Source organism: Liolophura sinensis, chromosome 7 (genome assembly GCF_032854445.1).
Source record: "Liolophura sinensis isolate JHLJ2023 chromosome 7, CUHK_Ljap_v2, whole genome shotgun sequence".
Taxonomy (NCBI): Eukaryota; Metazoa; Mollusca; class Polyplacophora; order Chitonida; family Chitonidae; genus Liolophura; species Liolophura sinensis.
Window position 1 is genome coordinate 25,062,729 of NC_088301.1, and position 25,681 is coordinate 25,088,409.

Below are 25,681 nucleotides of genomic sequence, written 5' to 3' on the forward strand. Positions count from 1 at the left end.
CGGTTTTTGGCAGCCATAGGTACAAATCTTTCTGCTCTACTAAATTTCAAAAGAAAACATATATTTGTTCACAGGTGTTCTCTCTGCTCATAACCTGTACGTTTGATTCACCGGCAGGCCCACATTCCAACGGCTGTAAAATCATGCTGCTTTATTATGTTTGACCTTATTTCAAAACCTCCGTCTCTATTTATTTCTATCACCTTCTGTTCCTCCAGACTATGAAGATGTCACTAGAGGGTCCCTAGAGGGCGGTGGATGTATTGTGAGGAGCTTTGTATAGGTGTGAGGTCACTGGTGAAATACCTGTCTGAAATTATTGCTTGGGCTGTCAGCTCAAAATAACCTATTCCAGCCTTTTTACTGTGCTCAACACTTCAGAGTTCTCATTGTTCACCGCCGTCAGCGTTTACCTGGCTCAGTCTTTGGTAGGCCCAGTGTTTACCCGGCTCAGTGTTTCATACCGGGTTAAGTGTTCTGTTGGGCTTGTGAGAAATTACCTCCAACATGGCGACAGTGGAGGAGGCTCAAGCCGAAAGAGGCAAGAATCGTCTGGGCTACCTATTCCAGCCTTACAGAGACGACAAAAAGTGTCATCGGTGTAAGGAAAATGTTTACCAATACGAAAAAATCGGACCCATTAACGGGGTGGTGTTTCATTCCACGTGTTTTCGATGTTTTGAGTGTGGTCAGTTTTTGACGATGAAAACCTGCTGGTCAAGCCAAACGGACACAGAGGACAACGAGGTGTACTGCCTTACCCATCACCCCAGGGTGGGGGCTGTCAGACTGGACAATAAGGCGCTAGCCATTAAGAGTGCTGTGGACATTCAGAAGGATTTCCGCAAAGGCTACACCAAGTCAAATGAGCAAAGCAGACCGCACATGGACGCCAGTGCTATGGGCATTAAACAGGCCATGAACGCCCCAAGGGCAGGTAACCTACTGAACGAGCAAAACTCGGGAAAACATCGCGCCCAGATCGACGCCAGCGCTCTTCACATACAGGGGGCGCTGCACGCGCAAGCGCTACAGAAGAGATACCAGAAGAACTTCGATAAGCATCACTATCCTGCCCACATCGTGAGTATCTGTTTTAAACCCAAAGCTACCATTATAAAAATAAACAAAAAATCTCTCGCTGGCCGAGTGGTTGATCGAGTATGTCTCACGTGCACGAATGCATCAATTTCAGGTTTGCAGGTTTTGGTCAGGGGATTTGTTTGCCACCAGATTAGGGGCAATGGCTCACCCATCCGCCAGCCCTACCCTCACCACCCCTACCCTCATCACCATACATCATAGCTCCTTAACCTGTTCCCACCACCTCTCAGCCAGACATCTGTCATAAAAATGAAATACATATGTATTCTTAAGAACTGCGTAAACAATTAAATTAATAATTATATATTTATATGTACTCATTACAAAAGTCAAATGCGAGTGTCACCCTTTGTAAATGTGTTTTTGCAAAGCTGTCATTGCAAAACATTATTTCTCCAGTAGAGCCTTGTATATACAAATGTCCGTTTGTAAGTATCAACATTATAGATAACTCCTATTACATTTAACAACGGTCCCTCTACAATTGCCTTTCGCTGCCATCTTCTACAGATTTTGACACCGTCTTACATTTATGAACATTAGCCAGTTTCGATCCAATAATAACTGTCTTTACGAGTGTTCTTATATTTTTACCATTGTCTCGCATTTGTCAATACAGCTGTCTGCGTTCTGTCTTTACATTATCTCACATATATGAATACAGTTCGTTCATTGCAAAATCCCGTTCCCTAACTCGCATTTTCTTGAAAATGATTTAACAGACACGAGGACGCGATCTGATAAGTGACAGCATGTAAATCGCACTCTAAAACGTGGTTTCGTCTTACATGAATTTCAGGCCCACGTTTAATAGTATCGCTGTCTTGCATTCAGTCTGGACATTGTCTCAGATTTATCATTGTGTGTCGCTGTTTTGCATTCAGTCTGGACATTATTTCACATTTATCATTGTGTATTGCTGTTTTCTATTCAGTTTTGACATTATCTCACATTTATCATGCTGTATCGCTTCTGCATTCAGTCTTTACATTATGATCTCACATTTGTCAGTATCTCTCTTTGCAATTGTCTTTTCATTTGTATATGTTTTGTTTGTGGACGAATAAATTAAAAAGACATTACATGGGACAAGCAATTGACTGGTGACAAAAAAGTTGACCTTGGTGATGACTACTAGTCACTGCTCTAAGTGCGTCTTCGTTAGCAGAAAGTTACGTTATACCGGTACCCTTGTGAGGTTCGATCATATGCGTGTTATACTCAATGTAGGGCCGGGTGTAGTACAATATACTAACTTAGCCAAGAATCGATTCAATGTCCGCGTTTATATATTGCATCTCGTAACCCTACGTTTCTTATTCATGTATTTGTGTACATGGCAACCCAGACGTGTAATGATCAAATATATTTCTGACTCGCCTATGTGAAGTATATGTACTAATTTCTTGTACATAAAAGGTATGTAAAACATGTTCAGGCCTGTAAGTACCTACAACACCCCGAGGGAATAGAGCAAAAACCGTTGCACTTTGGCCCATTGTTTCTCGGCATAATGCTTTTGTCGTTCTTTGTGGACATTTGTATCCTTTCAAGCTCAAGGCGATAAGCGCCTGCTTTCTGTGAGGTCCGAGTTGCGTCAGGAATGCCGTGGCCTCGTGACATGAAGAAATATAGTTTATATATATAGGGCTCGTTCCAGCTAACAGTAGGACACTAACAAATACTGAAAAAATAGCTCATCAGAGAGCTCGCTGTAGTTAGGAGGTAACTGAAAGGTGTCGTATTTTTTCTGTATGCGTTCTCTGCCGTAATGGAGGAGGCGTTCCATTATTAGGTAGGCAAACAATGGTCTGCGTCAAGTCAGTTGACAGTTTGTTGTCAGTTTTCATCTCACACCCGTAAAATCACGCTTATTCAACTCAGTAAGACTTTTAGAGATGTTTTAAACAAATGTTTCAGAGCTATGGTTTACGGATCATTAATCCGCTGAAGTGCTCTTACCTTCATTGTGGTCGTCATCGTTGTTCTTTTATGAAAAATATTGCATAGAAGCTTAGTAACGAAGTTACAATGTACAGAATTGCTTTACATATTTCATATGAATAGCGCTCGAACAAGACTACATTATTAACGACAAAAAAGTGGTAAAAATCAAAAAATATATACTTCTCCGGAAACACGATTTTATCAAATAAACCACATTTTTCTGACATTAAAAATGTCACATTCCTGGGAAGCTCTCGATATATATATATATATATATATATATATATATATATATATATATATATATATATATATATATATATATATATATATATATACACACACACACACACACACACACACACACACACACACACACACACACACACACACACACACACACATATACATCTGCTTCCCGATTCTATAAAAGTAGCTTTGTCTAACGGGAGAATGAAAAGTGAAAAGAAAAAAAAAATTCTCAAACGTTAAAATTTGACAAATAAACACATCGGTGAAGACGGCCCGAGTTTCCAAGGCAGGTAAGAACCGAGCTAAAGAAATCAGACAATGGCCTGTGTTTGAGTTGGCCCTCTTTTGACGGTTCAGCATTCCTCATGTGCAGGTTCCAGCCTTTTCAGCCCGCTTCCGCGCAGATTGACAAGGCAGTAGAAAAATACTAAGCCCATGCTTAAGACATGTTTGTAAACAGGCTTGGGCCGCAATGCCCAGGTGTCAAATACAATGGTCAAGGCACGGGGTATTCAAGAGGTCCACTAGCAACATCCCCCCCACCTTCCCCATGCCCCCACCTCCCCATGCCCCCACCTCCCCATGCCCCCACCTCCCCAAATCCCCATCTCCTCAAACCTCCATCTCCCCAAACCCCATTCTCCTCAAACCCCCATCTCCCCAAACCCCTACAACACCTCTCTCCCCTCTACCGGGCATGTTGGATTCAAGTCCAGACTTTTCCTATAGTGCCCAAATCTGGAAATTCTTTCGATGATTTTGTCGTGTTGCAATGCGAAATATGATGTCATATAGCTTATCAGTTTTACAAACAATTTACCTCAGTGTACGCTTTATAGCTCATCACTTTTTTATAACGTTTGATTCTCCCTTAAAATACCACTTAATTACAAGCCTTCATTTACATACCTTATCTTGTGGGGTTGTTTTTATTATGGTTAATTGGATTCATTGAGCCGATAGCGATCACCAAAACCTGAGCAACACATGGGTAAAGGCCAACACGAATGGCAAGAATTAATGACGTACCTTTGAAGTACCCATTCAGAAAGAAAGGTACAAAAATAGTGCTAAAACTGCAAATGTCTAATAAACAATACTGTGTAACTAGGATACATGTTGGCCTAAACTATACCTTTAACGTTAAAGAATTCTTTAACAAAACAGTTCTTTGTTAGAGACATATTTAAGCCCAATTTCCAACGAGACAATACGTGTATTTTTCTGAGGCCAGAATTGTGTCTTGTCACTCTTTTAATTTAGATTTACTTACCGTATCATTCTCCCATCATTACTACGCTGTGATAATCGAGTTGCTGTTCTGTGCACAATGTTAACGGAAACCTTTTGTCTTTCGTTTGCAAGCACTGTTTCAGCACTGTTTCCTTTGCAAAAAACTGTTTCAGCACTGTTTCCTTTGCAAGCACTGTTTCCTTTGCCAGCACTGTTTCCTTTGCCAGCACTGTTTCCATTGCAAGCGCTATTTTAGCACTGTTTAGCGTTGGATTCGAGCAAGTATTATTATTTTATTTTATACTTGTATATATATATATATATATATATATATATATATATATATATATATATATATATACATATATATATATATATATATATATAAAGGCTGCTTTCAAGCAGTATGAATAATATACTAATGCATTTTATCCCAATACATAAATGTATACCGGAGAAAAAATTATAGTCTCCCTGTAGGTCTTAGCAGAACGTGTGACATGATATAAAAGACTGTCAGACATTATATAAAAGAATATCAAATGTCACGATATCATAAGTATATATAGGTTAACTTACATATACTGATATGTGTGATATGAGAATATTCCAACTAAACCTTTTTCTAAAAAAAAATCGAGACAAATATAATCCGGGTCATGATGACTTTAAATTTATGATATTAAACGAGATGTTGACCTAAGCCCTATATTGCCATTTCTCTCCAATTTCTAAATAAAGAAGTCAATATGCCAAGTGTTAGTACGCCATTAAATATTTAACATTATTGATTTAGCCACACATATATCTTAACATTTATATCGTCGCTATGGTTCCCACGTGCTGCTACTTAATAATATGCATAGTAACATAAGGTGTTGGCTGTGCAGGTGTAAATGTGGCCACCGTTAACGTGCGCTGAGCAGGTAACAGCTTCTAGTCAAGTGCACATCGATCATGTAGCCAATCCGTAGCGCACGGGATAATTTACCTGTCTGAAACATCTATGAAACAAGATGCATTTTAAACTGTACCGTTACAATGTTTAGCTAGTATCGGGACATAACATGCTCTTGAAACGTTTATGGATGTGACACTTCTTGTGTCTCCTCTCTAGAAAACTTTGTTTAAGGATATTTACTAACATTTGAAACATTGAAAGAGAATTAAGCGCGAAATAAAGCTTGTGGCTTTGTAAATATATCCAAGGTCCACGTTCTTATAAATTAGTCGGTATATATGCATGCAATGATGTTCAAGCGCGGCGAAACGCGTCCACGTGGCTCATTAGCTATGGCTTACATTATACATGTGCAAGTACATATATAGTTGTCCTTAAAGAGAAACTTTTAATGACATGACTGTGATGTTCTATATGCCAGGAGGTTTGTAGGCTGAGTGTCTGTCGCGAAAGGAATGGGTTTCCTACAGGCGCAGCCCAGTTTACTCCTTTTCCTCAGCCGTCGTCTAAATAAAATAATCTTGAAGAAGACGTGAAGCACCCATCAGATATATGAATAGAAAAAAATATTATTGACATTAAATGAAGTCTAAATTTACAGCATCTGGTCACATTCTCATAGACAAAACGATGCGAATTATTAGGCATTATTAGGCATTATTACTTATACCACTTGAAAGGATTTTACTGTATCAGTACTTTTTTTTACCATAATTTCAATGCTGCACATTGTTGGAAGGTGTAATTTGTTCTATTTGCATTGAATGGTTCTATTTCATTTCTATTGCATTTCAATCTGGCACATTCCATTAATTATTGTCGAAATTCCATTTTGTCATATGGTCAATATGGACAGCTAATTAAGTATACAAAAAAAACTTCCTGCAAATTGGCCGCTGGACATTTAGATCGATTGCTTATAGATCGAGTGAATGGTTATGGGTAAAAGCCACCTTCTTGATTAATGCTGTATGTACATCGTAGGACATTGATGTATCGCCCATTTTTTCCAGCCGCACCTTAATCAGTATAGCGTCGCACTCTGCTTGGGCCTCACGCTACGGCTTGTAACGCTGCTAGCTGGTAATTACCATGGCCGTAACTACCGTGATTACCAATGTTGTTGGTAGGCCTATTACGTCACTAGTATGCCCTAATTACGTCGTCGTCACTGGGTATCTATACTTTTTGAGAAGGGTCTAGGTCACACTGGTTTTACCTAAATGCGATGATATACTACACAGGTACATCAGCATCTTTCACAGGTCATGCCAGTGTCATATATATTTAGTTTAATGAGTAATCCACCACTTGAGTATGACCAGCCATGACGTCATGACAAGCCATTACGTCATGACACTATACTGCATGTCTATTCAGATGTATTCTGCCATGTTGTTTTTAACTGAATGTACATTCTGTATTTACCGCAGTTTGCCCACTTTTTCGCTATAATCTATGAATATATTGATCTTTAAAAATATCCAAGACTTAACAGGTCAAGGAGGGCTCTTCGAATTGTGGAGAGTGTTGAGCAATGCTTTGGTGACAGATATATGCACGCCGTCAGAGGGTATCATTTGAATATGTCCGACATCCATATTCATCAGACGCTGTATAGCTTTATTCGTCTAACACTGTGTGTGTATATATATATATCCACGCATGATTTGATATATTCAATCTTATATTGGCCTGTATATATCAGATCCTGGAAGACCTCGATCTGCGTCTATTCAAGTTTGTCAATGGCCTTGGCGTCTTTTTTAGATGGAGTCAAATTGCTTGTTCCTCTAAGCATGTATCAATCCGCCTATGATCACTGTTAATACATTTCTAGGATAAGTGATCGACAAGAACCTGACTTCAGTATTCATCATGTTATAATACAAATTATCTGGCATTCATTTATTTATCTTGGACATGCAGTGGGCGAAGAGTTGTATTTATTTATTTCTTTGATTGGTGTTTTACGCCGTACTCAAGAATATTTCACTTATACGACGGCGGCAAGCATTATGGTGGGAGGAAACCGGGCAGAGCCCGAGTAAACCCATAACCATCCGCAGGTTGCTGACGGACCAAGATTTTTGTAGGAGACGTGGACAACGGTGGTTTACTCTGCATGAGAACTGCTGTTTCCTCCGCCCCTGTAAATTTGACCTCTATCATAAAAGTGAAGAATTCTTGAGCACATCAGTCACGTATATAATGCATTTGACTGGGGTTTAACTCTCTACTCAAAAATATGTCACTGGTATGTTTTATGCGTGGACGAAATTGGGGAATCATTAGTAAATCACCGACCTCAGTAAACCACCCACTTTAGTACACCACCGATCTCAGTAAACGACCGACCTCCGATCTTAGTAAACCACTGACCACCGACCTTTGTAAACCACCAACCACCGACATTAGAAAACCACCAACCTTAATACACCACCGATCTTAATAAACAACCGATCTTTGTAAACCACCGATCACAGTAAACCATCGACCACCAAACACCGACATTAGAAAAACACCGACGTTAATAAACCACCGATCACCAACCACCGACCTAAGTAAACCATCGATCTCCGATCTGAGTAAACCACCGGCCTTTGTTGCTGGCATTTAAGTCAACTGAAACAGAACATGGATTTAAACTGTAAACAGAGTCGCTAAGTTTCCTCCCAAGAAACTTGCCATATTAGATGGCCGATATATAGCGGTATATAGGCTATTTACTTACTACTGCAGAATGTCGTTATACAGGTGCTATAAATATATCCGACCACACAAACATTGCAGCATTCACCTACCTAGCTTTACACGCACCCTCTAATTAATCGGAACTAGCCTTTGTCGCGGAGCTGGGGAACTAAGGGTTGCCGCTTTCACGCCAAATTCACCTTGCTTTTTTGTGTAATAGTTTGTCTAGCGGCCTACCGTGGCTTTCATAACAGGGCTTACGTCTTATGCGCACGTTAAACACACACACACAATCTAACGTTTAGAACACTGATATGACCGCAACAAAACCCCCACTCCACATGTACATTGCAGTTACCTAGACAGGCAGCACTGCGAGTAACGGGATGTACGTGTTATTTTCTGCCCCAAGCAGTGTTCCCACGACCTCTTTTATGTGGTTACCCTAAGAACTTAAATATACACTGTGGTATACTGTGGTAGAATGTAAAGAAAAAAATCGGATAACTTGGGATACCAATTTAGGATATACAGTAAACTCTGTACCGCTTGCGTATTTAGCTAATTCCCGTTATAGGCCTACAGCTGTTACGTAACAAAATATTCTCGGAATGGTGTCCAAAAATTCCTCCAGTTATTTTCCCGCCAAAAAAGGCTTAAGGAGTCAACGCTGATTGGCTAATTAAATGTCGTAATCCGTTACAGATTGTCGTAAAATCTTCGTCAGAAAAAAAGAACAATAAAACACTTTTTACTCCGGGCATCGTGACAAGTATAAAAGTACAGTTATTGTAACGAAGTGAAAATATTTATTTCTGTCTAAGTCTTCTAGTTACGAGTTGCCGAAGCTGTAGAAAAACAGATGTCCCTCAATTGTATGCACCCATAAAGTGTTGGGGCTTTTGCAAGACTGCATTTGCAACGGACTATTGTTTTCTCCATGACATTCTGATGCAATCATATAATCTATCACTTCTCCAAAAAACATAGGATCATGTTAACTAACAGAATACATGTAGTTGGTTAGCGCGCTAGCGCAGCGCAATGACCCAGGAGTTTCTCACAAATGCGGTCGCTGTGAGTTCAAGTCCAGCTCATGCCGGCTTCCTCTTCGGCCGTACGTGGGAAGGTCTGTCAGCAACCTACAGAGGGTCGTGGGTTTCCCCCGGGCTGTGCCGGCTACCGTCGTATAAGTGAAATATTCTTGAGTACGGCGTAAAACACCAATCAAATAAATAAATAAATAAATAACAATAGATTACAGTGTTGTAATAGAGAGCGGTTCATGATATCAGCTTCCATACCCCTTTGAATCTCATCTCTCATCAACAATGAAAATATCTCTTATGACTTCTCATTTCAATCATCTTGTATTTCTTACGTTTCTCCTGGTCGCTTTATCTGCTCGTGTCTCCTTTACGCGATGACCTCATGATTGTTTGCTAACGACGATACCATTAGCTGACAGCTGATAGAGATATGAGATATGGATAATATACTCTTGAATGTCATTAACAGTATAATAAATCATCCTGACTGTTCGCTCAGCAGAAGGACACGACCTGTTAACACGATGTATCAATTTTCCTTCTGGACCTTTCTACCTCTTTTTTTTTTTTTACCCGGGAGTGGTGGGGGAGGGGGTAGGGGCGCTTATAATGTAGCATTTTAAAGAGCCACTCGTCTTTCCCAGAGACTTCGTAGACGTGCATATTTTGCAAACGATTGCTTTTTGGTCGATGCCTTTAGAACGAGCATCGTCCAAGGTGACTGTTCATTTTCTATAAAAACGTGTGCAATATATAAAAGGGAATGGCAGACAGTAATTTACTTTATTGTCCATCTATTCATCGCACTCAAAAGATGCATAAGCCTTTATTAGGATATACCAGCAACCTGCGGATGGCCGTGGGTTTCCTGAGCCCGGTTTCCTCCCACCATAATGCTGGCCGCCGTCATATAAGTAAAATATTCCTGATTACAGCGTAAAACACCAATCTAATAAATAAATAAATAAAACTTGCCGTCGTATAAGTAAAATATTCTTGAGTACGGCGTAAAACACCAATCAAATAAATAAATAAATATTAGGATAATCCTATTGATACATTATCATATTATTGACAAGCTTATATGGGTACACTGGTACACAAGGATAAATGCAAATCGTAAGCATAAAGAAAAAAAATTAGTTCAATTTAAAATTAAGTCGTGTCGTTGTGTACGTGTTAAGGAATTTACTGTTTAGGACATGCCCGTCTCAAATCGCTGTGAAACACACGAAAACTTACGTGTACATGTGTCGTGCAGTTTAACCTTTGGAACATGCTTGTGGGAAATTGCTGGGAATCCACCGAACGTCGCATGCATAAAGTGTTTTAACGTTACAGATACGTAATTGATTATGGAACAAACGAATATCGTAGGAAAAATGATATCGTTTGGAAATGAAATGTTAGGCCGAGTGCCAAATGAACTATATTAATTATAACATTCGCTTTCCTTTCAGAATGATTCTCTTCTGAGTCATTTGGTCATGTCATCTAGAACATATTAATAACCCTATCCATCTTGGGCTGCAATCCTTTGTAGATACACACTGTTATAACTAGGGGAAGCCAAACTCCCAAACGTGATGGGCTGATTGTCAGGTAGCGACGGGCTGTGGGCATTCATCAAGTGTCACCCTATGTTTATAGAGCACTCTGGAATGTGTCATGCAATTTCGTGTTTACCCCCCATAACGGAAATCAATGCAGGTCCTGTTGAGGAAATGTTCGGAGCTCTGATTTGACCGCTGCATTGGCTTGCTGCATTTGCCACGGTGAAACACCTCGAAGGTTGGAGATGCGGGCGAAGAAACTCCGCGAGCAAATTTGAAACGTCTGAGAAAGTTGTTCTCTTGGCGTGTAGTTAACCGGTCTTCTCCTGGCACATGACGGTGACACAGATGGCTCGGTTGATACATCTTACTGTCGATTGTTGCCAAGTTATAGGGTATTTAGCCGTTGTCCGGCTCTCTAGCGGTATCTTCCTCGAAGTTCACGAAGCCGGCAGAGACTATAGGCTGTGGGAGTGGGCGTAGGCCGACACAGCAAACACGTACAGGAAAGTTTGCGGTGTAACCTCTGCCAAAATCAACAGCCATCAAGGTTATGTCTGGCCACAGAGGTAATATAGTGCAGATATGTTGATCCGGCAGAGGTGGTGAGGATGATGTTGGCTTCAGAATGGAGGTTACATAGGACAACCCAGCGTCCGGCACATAACAAGGGTTTGACCTTGGAATCAGCATTGTTACATCGCGGTTGTCTTAAGCTTTGTGCCCTTGTTTCTCGACACTTCTGTCTGTTGTTAAGAATGCGGCATCCGGGGGTCTTTGTCTCCAAACTCTGTGCCATGCGCAAGTCTCGTTGCAATGACATATTATTGACCTGTCTACATACACGATTGACCTGGGCGTTGACAGTACCATGCACTTACATCTATTATCAAATCGACCGTTTCAGATTGGTGCATGCCGTTTAGACTGTTAACAGCAATAATGTGTTTGGCTCCGAGGTCGCTGATTCGAAACCCACACTGAGCCAATTTTCAGCACTCAAGTATCCCTAACATCTAGAAATTCTAAATATCAGTTAAAGATAATATTGTTAATAGAATGCGGAAAGTTGATTGACTGAAGCAATACATTTCATGCCTTCCATATATTAACATCTTATTTGCATGAAATACGATTGCTCAAGTTTTATGAAATATCATTGCTGATCATTTCTATCCCGCCAATGCAGACTAGCTAGACAAGCATTCCTACCGTGCCAACTACAACAACTGACACAACCCTGAACGGCTAGCATTTGATGTTGCATAAAATAGAACAAAAGAGTTTTGAGGAATCAGCTTAATTGTAATCAACGTATTTCTTTCATAAAGCACATTATCCAGGAGTGGAATCAACCCCGAGACGACATAAAGGTTCTAACCAAGGTCAGAATGGCAAGGATGGGATTAGATAAACGTATATACATAAAATTTGATTTGATATAGGTTAACCACGGAATACTTATGAAAAAACGAGGGAAAAAAACAGAAACCATTGTTGATTTTGGTGTGTCCGTTTCCTGTAGGTGTTTACGTGGTTCGTCAAGGTTCCAGTAACATGAGCTTTGTGTAAGCGCGTCGAAGTGCTACAATGGAATAAAACAAGGCGACAAACAAAACAGTACATTGACAGAATCCATTGATAGAAGTGCAATATACGGAACATCTTGTAGACAAAGAATAAGAACGATTAAGTCCAAAGATCTTTGAAAATGAAGGAAAGACCGGGGAGGAAACTGAACAGTAGCAAACGCATTGGTGACAGGCCCTTGAGTCATTGTGAGTCAAATGATTCGAACGAAACGCGCATGTGATAGAACTGAATGCATTGAGCAGGAGCATATGGATACAGTAGGAGACAGCGTGGTTATTGTTGCGGAAGTGTTTAACTTTAAGCGCCTGTTGAAATGTGATAATACGATCTAACCTATCTTGTGTCGTAGTCACCCAGATGCGCACCTGACGTCACTTACGGAAATTACCGAATACCAACGAAAAATATATAGAAAAGGGCCTCGTAATTTCAAGATAGATAGTTGCTTCATTCATTCCTTTGTAGTTAACTAACATGTACAATTAGCCTTTAATAACAGCTACGTTTCATGAACCCTTTAAAGCGCAAACGGTCCTTGTGAGTTCAAGTCCAACTCATGCTGGCTTCCTCTCCAGCCGTAAGTGGGAAGGTCTGTCAGCAACATGCCGATTTCCCCGGTTTCCTCCCACCATAATGCTGACCGCCGTCGTATAAGTGAAATATTTTTGAGTACGGCGTGAAACACCAATCAAATAAATAAATAACTACATAAATAAATTAAAGCGCAAATATACTTTCTTTAGTAGAGAAGTAATTCGATCAGGTTTGCACATATACCAACATATATTTAAAACAATTTAACCGCTATGCAGAAATAGACGCTGAGAAAAGCGTATATTAACGACCGAGTTGTCATTACACATGCGCAAGTAATTCAGTAGTCAGTCATGAATATTTGCAAGAAGGAGTTTCTTAATGTTACTTATACCGTGTATAATAGCACGAATGCGTGATTCTGACTCGACACACGAATGGCGAGCACGTGACTATAGAGGTCATGGTAGCACGAGCTCACTGACCTATTATCAGATTCCTCAAGGCGATTTTAAGACATCTTTAGTGAGCAAAAACCCTATAGCTGGCTAATTTCTATACACATTTGAAGGGGATAGGTCGAGCAGAGCATGCCTGAAAAGATTTAATATTATGGAAAATACCTTTAGAAACATGTATATCTTGCAGATAGACAGGTAATCTCTCTATACATTCTCCCTTACCGTATCTTCCATCAAATGTAGCCCCAAAATATTTTAGAGACATATAAAGGCTATAAAATATTACTTTTAGTGCTGGATTGCTTTTCAAGTTAAATATCTCATTATTCTACATGTGCAGACCTTGCACAAAAGTCTCAAACATTTTACCAGGCCAAAAATCTTTTTTCGACATATGACGCTTGTCATCAGATTCTGAGTGGATAAGGGTAACAAAAGTCAGAATCGTATCATAGTTTCATTTATTCATTTGAGAAATCTGACAACTCAACCAGAGCGACCTGTGCACGACTGCCACATACCTAACTTAGTCACCTGTAAAGATTAAACCTCATCAGTCCATGGACAGAAATACACGACCCTTCATATGTAGAACGCTCCGTATATTTTGACTTGTAATGGTCATAACATAATGGTAAACGTGAACAGAATGGCTGGCTGGGGTTCGATATTCTGAGGTCATGGTTCTGGAAGTGTGCCATTACTTAAAGGATCGACCTGCACATGCATAAAAGTCCCATGTACCCCATGCACACTTCAACTGAATCTAACTTTTTTGTGTGTGTGGATTTCTCTACATATAATCAGCGACACTTCTTGTAGATGTATCTACCTAGGCTGTACACATATAACTGGTTCTCAGTTAGTCTGAATTAGTTTATCTGTTTTTGAAAGCCTTCATCATTTGTACCATAAGCATACATAAGTACGATTATTTCCATATGAACGCCGGTATTGCTGTGTAGCGTATATATCTTGTGCGAACATGTGCCGCCACCCTATAGAATCAATATACATACATATCCATTTGTAAGGATATAACAAAGATATCTCCAGAAACACTTGTCGCTTTTTCGAGCGCATGTTATGTAAAGAAATAACGGGCTTTACCCTGCTTACACCAGACCCCACCTCCCTCATGTCCCTACCTCCGACCTTTCAGTGTAGGCCTACCATCCCTTACACTCTCTCCTCCCTAAATGGTCGTGTATCGGGTGTATTGAAACCTGTGCTATTTTAGGCTCATTGGAATTTTTTCTTGCATGCATAATTTGAAAAGTTATGCCTTAGTAAAGGATGCATTGTCTGGTTTTAACTGAACGTTATTGTTTGTGTATTTACCAATCTAACACACGTACATGCTTTCGTTTTGTGTAATCGGCTCGCTGGAAACATCCCTTCAGCCAGGGATTTCTCTATCCAAGATTCCCTTCACCTATTAACCATGGTCGCTGTCGTATATTTAACCGACATATTATTAAATACGACATTTGATGTTCATTTAATTGTAGGATTATGCAAATCTGTCCACTACTTCCACAGTATATGCTTGAACCAGCACTTTGACGAACGTGAAGACACAAGTCTTGAAAACAGTGTGTTAAAACCGACATGGCTGTAGATTTATATGTGGCGCTAATATTGCTGTTGATTTATGTGTTTATTTCATTATTTTTTTTAACGGTGTTTACAAGAATTTTGCACTTATAGCGGTCAGTTTTACGGATGAAGGAAACTGGAGTGTCCAGGATAAACGTGGTACTGTTCACAGTGCTTCTTGGATCAGTGTTAGCTTCTAAGCTTAACCTTCTGGAATAGTTTGATGCTAACGTCACCTGTGCTTCAAAGTAACACAAAATCCAGTGTATTCATATGCTCAGCGCCTACATCAGTCCATTGCATGTTAATTGTGTCACGTAAATATACCGAGTTTATAACTCAGCGCGGCTGACCGGGAGTACAAACGTTAATTATGAAACGATAATCAAATTGGAATATAGAGTGGTTAATTCGTTTTTAACTGCATATAATCGTATCCTTTGGATAAATTCTCGTACTGTCCCGATACTAAACCACACCTGGATTAAATAGCTGCCTTGGGGTAAGCCTCTCCTGATTAACCTTGTATTCGAGGGCTGAGCCCACGATAATCCGCGCTTGCTATAGCATGCATTGTCGTAAGGAACATGGGTGGGACTGCATCCGGCAATCAAACGAACATTACAATCGCATTTACCATAATTTAATCCATTGCGCTTGTTTCGAAGAATTCTGCTTCCTAGCTGTCTTGTTAAAATATCCGTATAATTAGTGTCGCAACTGACACAGTTGTAGATAATGATGATTGTTGATGAAGCCCGGTTTGAAGGGAATAAGATGAAGAAAACAGTACTAATGAAGCCAGAGTCATCGATGCAGTTACAGATGGATGATGAAGCCCCCAAATGATGAAATATCTATTGATGATTTTTTTGTTTGTTGAAGACAGTACTAATGAAGCCAGAAGTATCGATGTAGTTACATATGGATGAACAATCTCATGTTGATGAAATATCTGTTGATGAAGTTTTTATTGACGAAGTGTTTGTAGATGAAGTTTTTGTAAGATGAAGCCATTGTCACTGCGGCCTGCGTTGACCAAACCGTTGTTGGTCAAATCCATATTTGTTTTATCAATACAAGAGGGACGTGGGGCGTAGACTTATTTCGGAGCATTCCAAGCAGAGTGCAGTGGAAAGCAAACAGAAAATCGTCCGTGTATGTGTACAGCTTTCTGGATACTGGCTACTCAAACAGACCAGGTTTGATCACTTAAAGTAATTAAAGTCTCATCAAACTTATACAGCCAGAGTTGCCTGCACAGTATCATTCGACCTTGACGGACCGTTCCTGATCTTAATTAAACACGCCGACTGAGGTGCAATAGATGTAGGTTAATACACTCAAGCCCGCAACAGGCAAATATAAATGTAAATGTGAACAGATATATACGGTATTGGAGAAAAATACCCGTCATCCAAGACAGGACACATTACGTCTCCACATGATATATGTCGAGGAGAAATATTTAGAGAGCTGTCAAGTCTGACCCATAAAATATGGTCTAGGTTATTACTTTCATCACAGTATGTTTTTTTGTGTACTTCTCCAGTCTCTTTGTTTACATTGCATTTGATAATGAACCGCTTTTGTGCCGTTATCTCGTTTAAACATCAGAAATGAGTAACGACCTGTGAAGACACAAACAACGGAATGCGGTATTCCGCGCTTTGCTAATTTCTCTTTTCAACGGCGAAGTTATAATTACAAAGCAATGTACGCGTCACTTCCACTCGACTGTAGCTGTATACTAAACACAGTAGTGGCTCAGACTTCCATGGCCCACTGGGTAACGTTAAATCAGAACGATGCAGTCACATATTAAAATAACAACAAACAAACAAAAAAAACCTTTCAGATCAGTCACCTATACTGGAAACAATGCAACAAATTACCCGCCGTTGTGTCGAACGTTTCTTCAATATGTATCGGTGTAGAGAACTTGATGAGAATGGACATTAACCTCTAGCTGCTTTGAAGTATGAGACAAGCAACCGCACTCATTATCACGGCTAAACCTCAGTTCTTTCACTTAACGACCCCGATGACGTGTTTATGCGAAGATGTACTCAATGCACAAGCGCCTTAAATTGCTTATAGCTGTAGGTCAGAATAACGGGACATACTGTGCATGTGTACAGGTTTTCATCATATTATAATGTGAGGCTTGCCTCATAAAATGCCCTCCTATATATAAATGAAGTCCTTGCGCACGGTAGGGCAGTAAGTTCCCATGTGTATATGTGCAGATCGCAACTGGTGCATATGCCACATAGCTTACAGGGTCACATGAGTGTCTATAGATGCAGTTATTTTCCCGCGTCCTGACGCGTTTTTATCTTTCAGATCTCCTTCGGAGGTTGCCGTGGTTTCCCCTAGACATTGTAATCTCCTTCGGTTGTTGCAAAGATTTCATCTAGGCATTGTCAGATTTCCTTTGGATGTTGCCAGGGTTTCCTTTGGATGTTGCCAGGGATTCCTTTGGATGTTGCCAAGGTTTCCTTTAAACATTGAAAGATCTCCTTCAGATGTTGCCAGGGTTTCCTACAGACATTGTCAGATCTCCTTCGGATGTTGTCAGGGTTTCCTTTAGACATTGACAGATCTCCTTCGGATGTTACCCGGGCTTCCTACAGACATTGTCAGATCTCCTTCGGATGTTGTCAGGGTTTCCTTTAGACATTGACAGATCTCCTTCGGATGTTACCCGGGCTTCCTACAGACATTGTCAGATCTCCTTCGGATGTTGTCAGGGTTTCCTTTAGACATTGACAGATCTCCTTCGGATGTTACCCGGGCTTCCTACAGACATTGTCAGATCTCCTTCGGATGTTGTCAGGGTTTCCTTTAGACATTGACAGATCTCCTTCGGATGTTACCCGGGCTTCCTACAGACATTGTCAGATCTCCTTCGGATGTTGTCAGGGTTTCCTTTAGACATTGTCAAATCTCCTTAGAATGTTGCTAGAGTGTTATTTGAACATTTACATGTCCCCATCGTATGTTGGCTCCGTTCGCCGCATTATCAGACGTCCTTCGAATGTTGCCGGTGTTTTCTCTGGTCATTGTTATATTTTCTTCGGATATTAGCACGGTTCTCTCGATTCATTTCTCCTTCCAATATTGCCTGCGTTTCCTCTGGATATTGAAGTCTTCTCTGCTTCTAAACAGGATTTCCTGATTATAACCCATGCAAATTATCAGTGCACGATGAAATATTTAGCACAGCGTAAACATCATTAATCATTAATTACCTGTAAATACTAATTAAGGCCCCTGGATCATGACGTTAACTAATGCTTGCCACATTAGTGACCAGCTTAAAAAACTTATTTTAAGTTTTTTTTAACAAAAAGAATGGGTGTAAACTTTTATGGAAAAGATAAAACTAGTGCTTGTATGGCAAACTCTAAAATCTATTGGCGTTTAGACGGCTTTATGATCGCGAAGCTTGGTCTTGGAAGCATTTTTTCGCACCACATTAACCTTGGTTACACCCACCTTGACTTATTTTAACATTCTTATCATTTGTCATCAGTATATGACGTGACATTGAGGCTAGGCAGTACTCGAACTAAGTTCGACGTCTTCTCAGCCTAATAAGACTGTGTATTCAAACAAGATATGAACTGTCGCGATCATCGTTTCCATGCTATTTTACATTTTCGGCTACACCCACCTTGACCTATTTCAGTATTCTAATCATTTATTATCAACATATTTCGCGACATCGGACTGACAATCATGGAAAGGCAATACTCGAAAGGGAGGCTCCCACAGGCTACACAAATATGCCTGAACCGCAGCAAAAACACATTATTTTCTGCTGTCATGCTGTAGTGCTTGTGTACTATACAACCGTTTCATGAGCGGACGTACGCCAAAATGTGTGAAGTATTATACGAAAAAAAAAAACAAAAAAAACAAACGAAAGAGCACCTGGCTTTGGGCTTCTTTGTTAAATGCGGGAAACAATTCATATCTGCACCGTCACACATCGAGTGTGCATTTAATCTTTTTCCTGTTTTTCTTCCCACCAGCTTCCACCTCAGCTTATCTCAATTCGACATGCATTTTCACCTGCTTAATACACAACTCTTTACACTCAGTTTTAGATTTCTTGGCCCAAAAAAGGAAGACGTCATGCTTTGGTGCATAGACCGCCTACGCGTTTCATACATAAACTTTGGATGTGTTCATAATAGAGCTCTTTATGTGTATATACGGCGACATTCGGGTCAATGCCGATAAAGTGCCTTTTCTTCCATTCTCTGAAAATTCTGTTGCATTTGAGTAGTTTTCCAGTAGTTCTACTCAAATCACCATATGTATGTGAGTGACGGTGGATGGACACTACCCCAGCCAATTCAGACTGGGCACGGTCTGTATATACCTTTATACACACTATACAGGTTTTATACATCCTAACTCTTGCACTGGCATGTAGCCTCCTTCCGTTTAAGCCTGCATCACGACACTAACCCATATTGTATAACCGCCAGTCACCGCTTTATGTCATTCGCCATTCGCCTATACAAATATACCTGTATTTATATTATATAAGAAGAAACTGTTTACTCTCAAAAGGCGTGGTATTGAACATGACCAGTCAACTGATACTATAGGGGTACGTTGTTCACATGTCAATCATCTTGAGCTTATTTTTTGTTTATTTCTCTTATATATTTGTTCAGGAGAGTGACATCTTATTTACTTGTCGCGGTGTACTGTTGAGCGAGATTCTTAAACGAATTTTTCTGTTGAAGCTAGACTTAGTATACTTCATGTGCATGCAAAATAAACTGATGGGAATTCGTCAAAAACACTCAGGCAACTCATGATTATGTCTGACACAATAAACTGACAGGAATTGGTCAGCTTCTGAATGATCTTATATGGGATTTTCCAGATAATATTTTAATAACTCATTGGATGCCAAACAACGTAGAGGATTAGAGGATTTGCGGTAGGAAGGAAAAAAATTAAGGGACTGTTTTGTGAGATGGTTAAGAAACATGCAGGATTCACTTCATTTTACTGATATGCCACATGAAAATAACAAGGATATAGCTCACGTTGTCATGGGTAAGTGGGAAGGTCTGCCAGAAACCTGCGGATGATCGTGGATTTCCCCCAGGCTCTGCCCGGTTTCCTTCCACCATAATACTGGCCGCCGTCTTATAAGTGAAATATCCTTGAGTACGGCGTAAAAAACCAATCAAATAAATAAATAAATAAACACGCTGTCAAGGCGAAAAAAAGGATAAAATGTAATGCCTTCGATGTGTCGTCATGTAAAGCTTGGACAATATACGAGGTGGTAAAATTTCATTGACTCCATGTTGAGCACATGCACTATTGTGCAGTTTACCCACTATCAGTCTAGGCCTGTACTTATTAGACATAAAACGTGTTCATATTTGTAAAATAAACGATTATGACAGTCTGTGTGGGCTTTACTAGGGCATAGAAAATGGAATTAGGTGAAAGTTTACGGTGATCGTTAAATTCTGGGGGGGTCTTTTTTTTTTTTTAATATCCACCATGAAATGCTACTTCTGTATTGCAGCCCAATAAGATGACGTATTACGGAGAAATCTTTTCGCACGACCTGTTGTAAAAGTGGTTTCTAGACCTATTTCTTTCTGTCTTTTTTTTTTTCATCCTTCATTCTTGAGGCTTGTCTTGACTTTAAACGTCATGTAGGCATGTAGGCATGTAGGAAATTCGATGTTTTATTGTAGCCTGAAGTATGTCAGTATTTATTTATTTGATTGGTGTTTAACGCGGTACTCAAGAATACTTCACTTATACGACTGCGGCCAGCATTATGGTGGAAAGAAACCGGGCAGAGCCCGGGGGAAACCCACGACCATCCGCAGATTGCTGCCAGACCTTTCCACGTACCAGTATGGCGTTAACAACCATCAGCTCTGTAGTCAATACATCAGTTGTACATGCGTGGCGAGTAGTTGGCTATGTACCCTTAATAACATTTTAAAGCATCAAGCCCTATCTGAAATAGAAACATTGGTCACGCTCTAATTTGAAAACAATTGATCACGGTGAGGCAAAATAATTACCCCGCAGACTTTGCTTTAATTATTTGCTATTGTTTCAAATCTGGACGGCTGTGTTCTGAATACATGGTAAAGGGGCCGAGTCGCTTTTCACTTCATGACTTCCGAATCATGATGCTATTTTGCTAGTCTCAGAAAAATGCGAAGGAGATATGCTTCTCCCGCAAACCCTTATATACCAGACAAAGGTCCAACTCTTCGCGTTGCTAACATTTTTTCATCCGTATAAATGTTTGTTCTTGTTGTTGGTCGACTTAAGACCTCGGTCAGAGGCCCCGAAATATGTCACGTCTCTGTGAGTGAAAACCGCCTCCAACCCACACTGAGTTAAGCGGTTTGACGAGTTCAGTACTATGATTGTAATACAAGCAAATCTCTCTAGCTTTCACTGCCAGCTGTTCAAACGTTTATACCCCTGTTGAAATATAACTGAGCTGTTTGTGATATGTTAATATTTCTATTCTTCTTTTGATGACAATATAATAATGGCGTGCATTACACATGGAGGTCACCCTCGTAGCTAATTAAGGCCTATCCCTCACTATCTTACGACTGTTCGCTGAGCTCTTCAGACGTTTTTATTGCGCAAGCTGTATTTTTGCTATGAAACGTATCAAAATCCATTGGGATTTAAAAAAAAAGGAAACGGTTACATTTTATATGACAATTCTTGTTTCATATGCTTAATTGCAAAACACCTGTCCCCGGTTCTTGTGTATACATTCCATGAATGCAAAACAGATTCATATTCTGTATTAACGAGTCAAATTACCATTATATTAACCTGTTTAACTCTAGACTTTGCCTGAGCTATTTATTTATTTGCTTGGTGTTTTACGCCGTGCTCAAGAATATTTCCCTTATACGGCTGCAGACACCATTATGGTGATAGGATACCGGGCAGAGTCAAGAAAAAACCCACGACCATCCAGTTGCAGGTTGGTGACAGACTTTCCCACGTGTATACAGCCATATACAGATGAAGCCAGCATGATTGTCTAAGATAAAGATATCATTATTATTATTATTATTATTATTAGCAGTGCTTTCAAAAACATGTCGAATCCCAGTACGAATCTACCATGGCCTACACATATCTCGAAGATCATGGTTCGCCTGACTATGGTTCGCTACCATGAGAATGTCATGTATTTACTACTGGTCGCCATGGTAGTTACGCGCACGTTTTTGTTGCTAAGGTAATAGCGTGCATATAAATGTAGGAGTTACTTCTGTCTCAAGTGCAGGTCATTTGTGGTTTATATTAGAGGTGACCCTCATATGGTTCTATAATTTCAATGCCCTCTCTGTTCCCGCCGGTTACCAGCTACTTCGTTGGGCGAAAGGTTCGAAGAGGGTGTTAGTATACCGTGTTAAGCGCTCCACCCCTACGCGGTACCTGTTCCCTCTATAACCCAACTCAAGCCACATTGAACAAGCTTCTTAATCTTTAATTGTGATAACCGCCTTGATATTTGTCAGGATAAGGCCAAATCCCCGCGTACCTGGATGTGTAAGGTCAGGTATCACCCGGCTAGCTATTCCAGAGCTAGATAACATCTGTCACACATACCCGCCATTAATTATTAATTTTTAATTAACCCAGAAGAGAAACAGGTATTTTTCACCCTGGGCGAAGTTAAAAACTGACGTTCACTCGGTCTAAAGGGCAAACCTCTTACTCCTATTACGCTCATTTTCCGCCATTGATCTGTATGACTTTTTCAATTGCCTAGAGAATGGTGGCCGTTCTTACACTGATGAAGTTTCATTTAGTCTGTGGTAGAGCGTCCGCTTCGTGACTGGTAGATCCAGGATCAATCCTTGATCGAGTCACACCTAAGACTTTAAAAGAGGAAGTTGTAACTTCCTCGCTTGGCGTTCAGCATGAAGGGGATAGTGCAACGACTGGTTGACCCGTATCAGTATAATGGCTTGGGCGGGGCGGCTTACTTGCCTTCGGTAAGTCGTCTCAGTGAAGCAGCACTAAATAAAAGAGCGGTGGAAATCCGTACTGCAACAAGGAGGCACATTACACGTACATGCACCCTAATGATTCCTTCGTCGTCATATGACTGAAAAATTGTTGAGTACGACGTTAAACCCCAAGCACTCACTCACTCACTCACTCACTCATTTAGTCTGTGAAGTTCTTTGTAGCAGGTGTTAATTTAACTTTAACTTAAAGTTTTTATAATTGACCGTCTATTTCATTAAATTTCATCATTCAGTCACAAGGAGTGAGTGAGTGAGTGCTTAGGGTTTAACGTCGTACTCAACAATTTTTCAGTCATATGACGACGAAGGAATCTTTAGGGTGCATGTACGTGTAATGTGCCTCCTTGTAGCAGGACGGATTTCCACCGCTCTTTTATTTAGTGCTGCTTCACTGAAGCGACTTACCGAAGGCAAGTAAGCCGCTCCGCCCGAGCCATTATACTGATACGGGTCAACCAGTCGTTGCACCATCCCCTTCATGCTGAACGCCAAGCGAGGAAGTTACAACTTCCTCTTTTAAAGTCGTAGGTGTGACTCGATCAAGGATTGATCCTGGATCTACCGGTCCCGAAGCGGACGCTCTACCAACTGTGCTATCCGGGCCGGTCAGTCACAAGGAATATCGTAAATTAATGCAAATACATGTATACCGGATTCAAGGAACACTCGTCTTGTTTGTTGAACGTCACTGTCATAGCAACTAGCAGTGTGGCCTCCACGTCGCCATGATAGTCATAAGCGCTCAGAGACGGTTTCTTGAACCCCACGTTATCAGCCAAGAACAGATCATATTTACAGAATATCGTTTCAAAACATAAACATTCAAGCCCTACTAATATCTCCAACACAAACACTCTTCGACCAACTAATTCCATGCCAATGGAAAATCCACAAAACTTTTTTTTAGCTCTTTGTTGTACATTCATAAATTGTGGTAAAAAAAAACACATAAAAGCAATACAACACAAAAGCTAGTGTAACACAAAATCTAATGTGTTAATTAAAATATGTATCACATACTCGTTCAGATATAGAACTATATTTTTCGTTCTTCTGATATTTTCTCCCGATATAATGCTGACTGCTGTCGTATGAGTGAAATATTCTTGTGTACGGCGTAAAAGACCAATCAAATCAATAAATAAACATCTGTCTTTGTTTTTTCCCAACAGGTGAAGAAGAGGCAACAGATCTTCGACGCTCAGAAGAAGTTGGAAGAACAATTAAGAAAGGAAGAAGATGAGCTGTACAGAACGTTTAAGGCCAATCGAAAGGAAGAGGCCAAAAAGTTGTCGGCCGAAATCGACCAGGAATGGGAAAATAGGCTGAAAGAGCTTACAGAGAAGTTTGATCGAGAATATGAGAAAAAGAACAACAGAAAACTTGACAAGAAGGTATGTACATCTTACCTTGTGTTCCATGTTAACAGGCCTGGGATATACACACCACTGTCTTCAGGCCAGAAAGCTTAGAACTGGGCAAGGTTCCAAGCTAAGTCAAAAACTTTAATCTTCTTTACAAAACAAAAAGTATGAAGCTGGATGCTCATTTTTGGCTGAAATTGTCCTATCGTATGTAGCATAGAATAAGATGTTCAGATTATGTCGATATGATACATATAATTAAAAGTTAGTTTAGGTTACAATATTAGGCCGAAGCCAGAAATAAATGGCATTTTTCCAAGAAACTGGAATGTTTCATTATGAGAATCTTTAGAGTGATAACTTTGTTTCTCTGAAAATAAGTGAATATTTAAGAAAAGCAAGTAGCAATTTTCGGGTTTGTTAGACTACAAATATACAAATTGTATACTCAGAACAATAGGTAAATGTATGCCCTTTCACAATATCGTAGGCAGTTTATAGCAAACCTCAAACCTTTGCCTCTTAATTGAAGTGCGGATTCCACAGACATAGATTGGTGCTTTTACATTTTCCAGGCAATGACTATGCAGTTTGAAAGCCAAAAGAAAGATCTGGAAACAACGATGACTCTCAAACGAGAAAAGAAGAAACAAAACATGACCCTCCGCCTGAGAGAAAAGGAACAGAGCATGACGTCATCATTGGTGAAAAAACAAAGTGAACAGATGTTGAGTCTTATCGCTCAGAAGAAGAAAGAATTGAAGGAAGAACTGAAGAAGGAGATCGAAAAACAACAGGTAGGTTGACTTTAGGAACAAATAGTAACCACTGCTCCTCTACCAATAAAACTGACCGCCATCGTATAAGTGAGTTAAACAACAATTAAAGAACAAGACAGCACCTGGCTAAAACATATTTCAATCGAAAGCAGGATACTCAAGCTTTCTAAAAAGTATTATACTTTATTATTTTAATGAGATTTCACCGAATAACATGTAGAACTAAAATGACAACACTGTGTTGGTGTGAGTCGAGGCAGCCATCTTGAGAATTTTATCCAATCAAACACGTTGATATCAGAATGAGTGGCCTTTACCCATTCACCCCATGAAGTGACGAATGATAACACACAACTCTGCATAAGACATCATTTTGACATCGGCTCAGTTGGTTAGCGCGCTAGCGCAGCGTAATGACCCAGGAGTCTCTCACCATGCGGTCGCTGTGAGTTCAAGTCCAGCTCATGCTGGCTTCCTCTC

The 25,681-nt window shown here is 40.1% G+C and overlaps 1 protein-coding gene across 2 annotated transcripts in view; it reads left to right on the plus strand.

The window, feature by feature from the left end:
- Positions 1–25,681, plus strand: part of LOC135471280 (hillarin-like) — a 38,746-nt gene that overhangs the window by 659 nt on the left and 12,406 nt on the right. For both annotated transcript variants that reach the window (XM_064750446.1, XM_064750447.1), the window contains exons 2-4: positions 219–1,083; positions 24,231–24,452; positions 24,998–25,219. In XM_064750446.1, coding sequence (XP_064606516.1) covers positions 508–1,083; positions 24,231–24,452; positions 24,998–25,219 — 1,020 coding nt within the window. In that variant the 5' untranslated portion in view covers positions 219–507. The remainder of the gene's footprint in view (positions 1–218; positions 1,084–24,230; positions 24,453–24,997; positions 25,220–25,681) is intronic.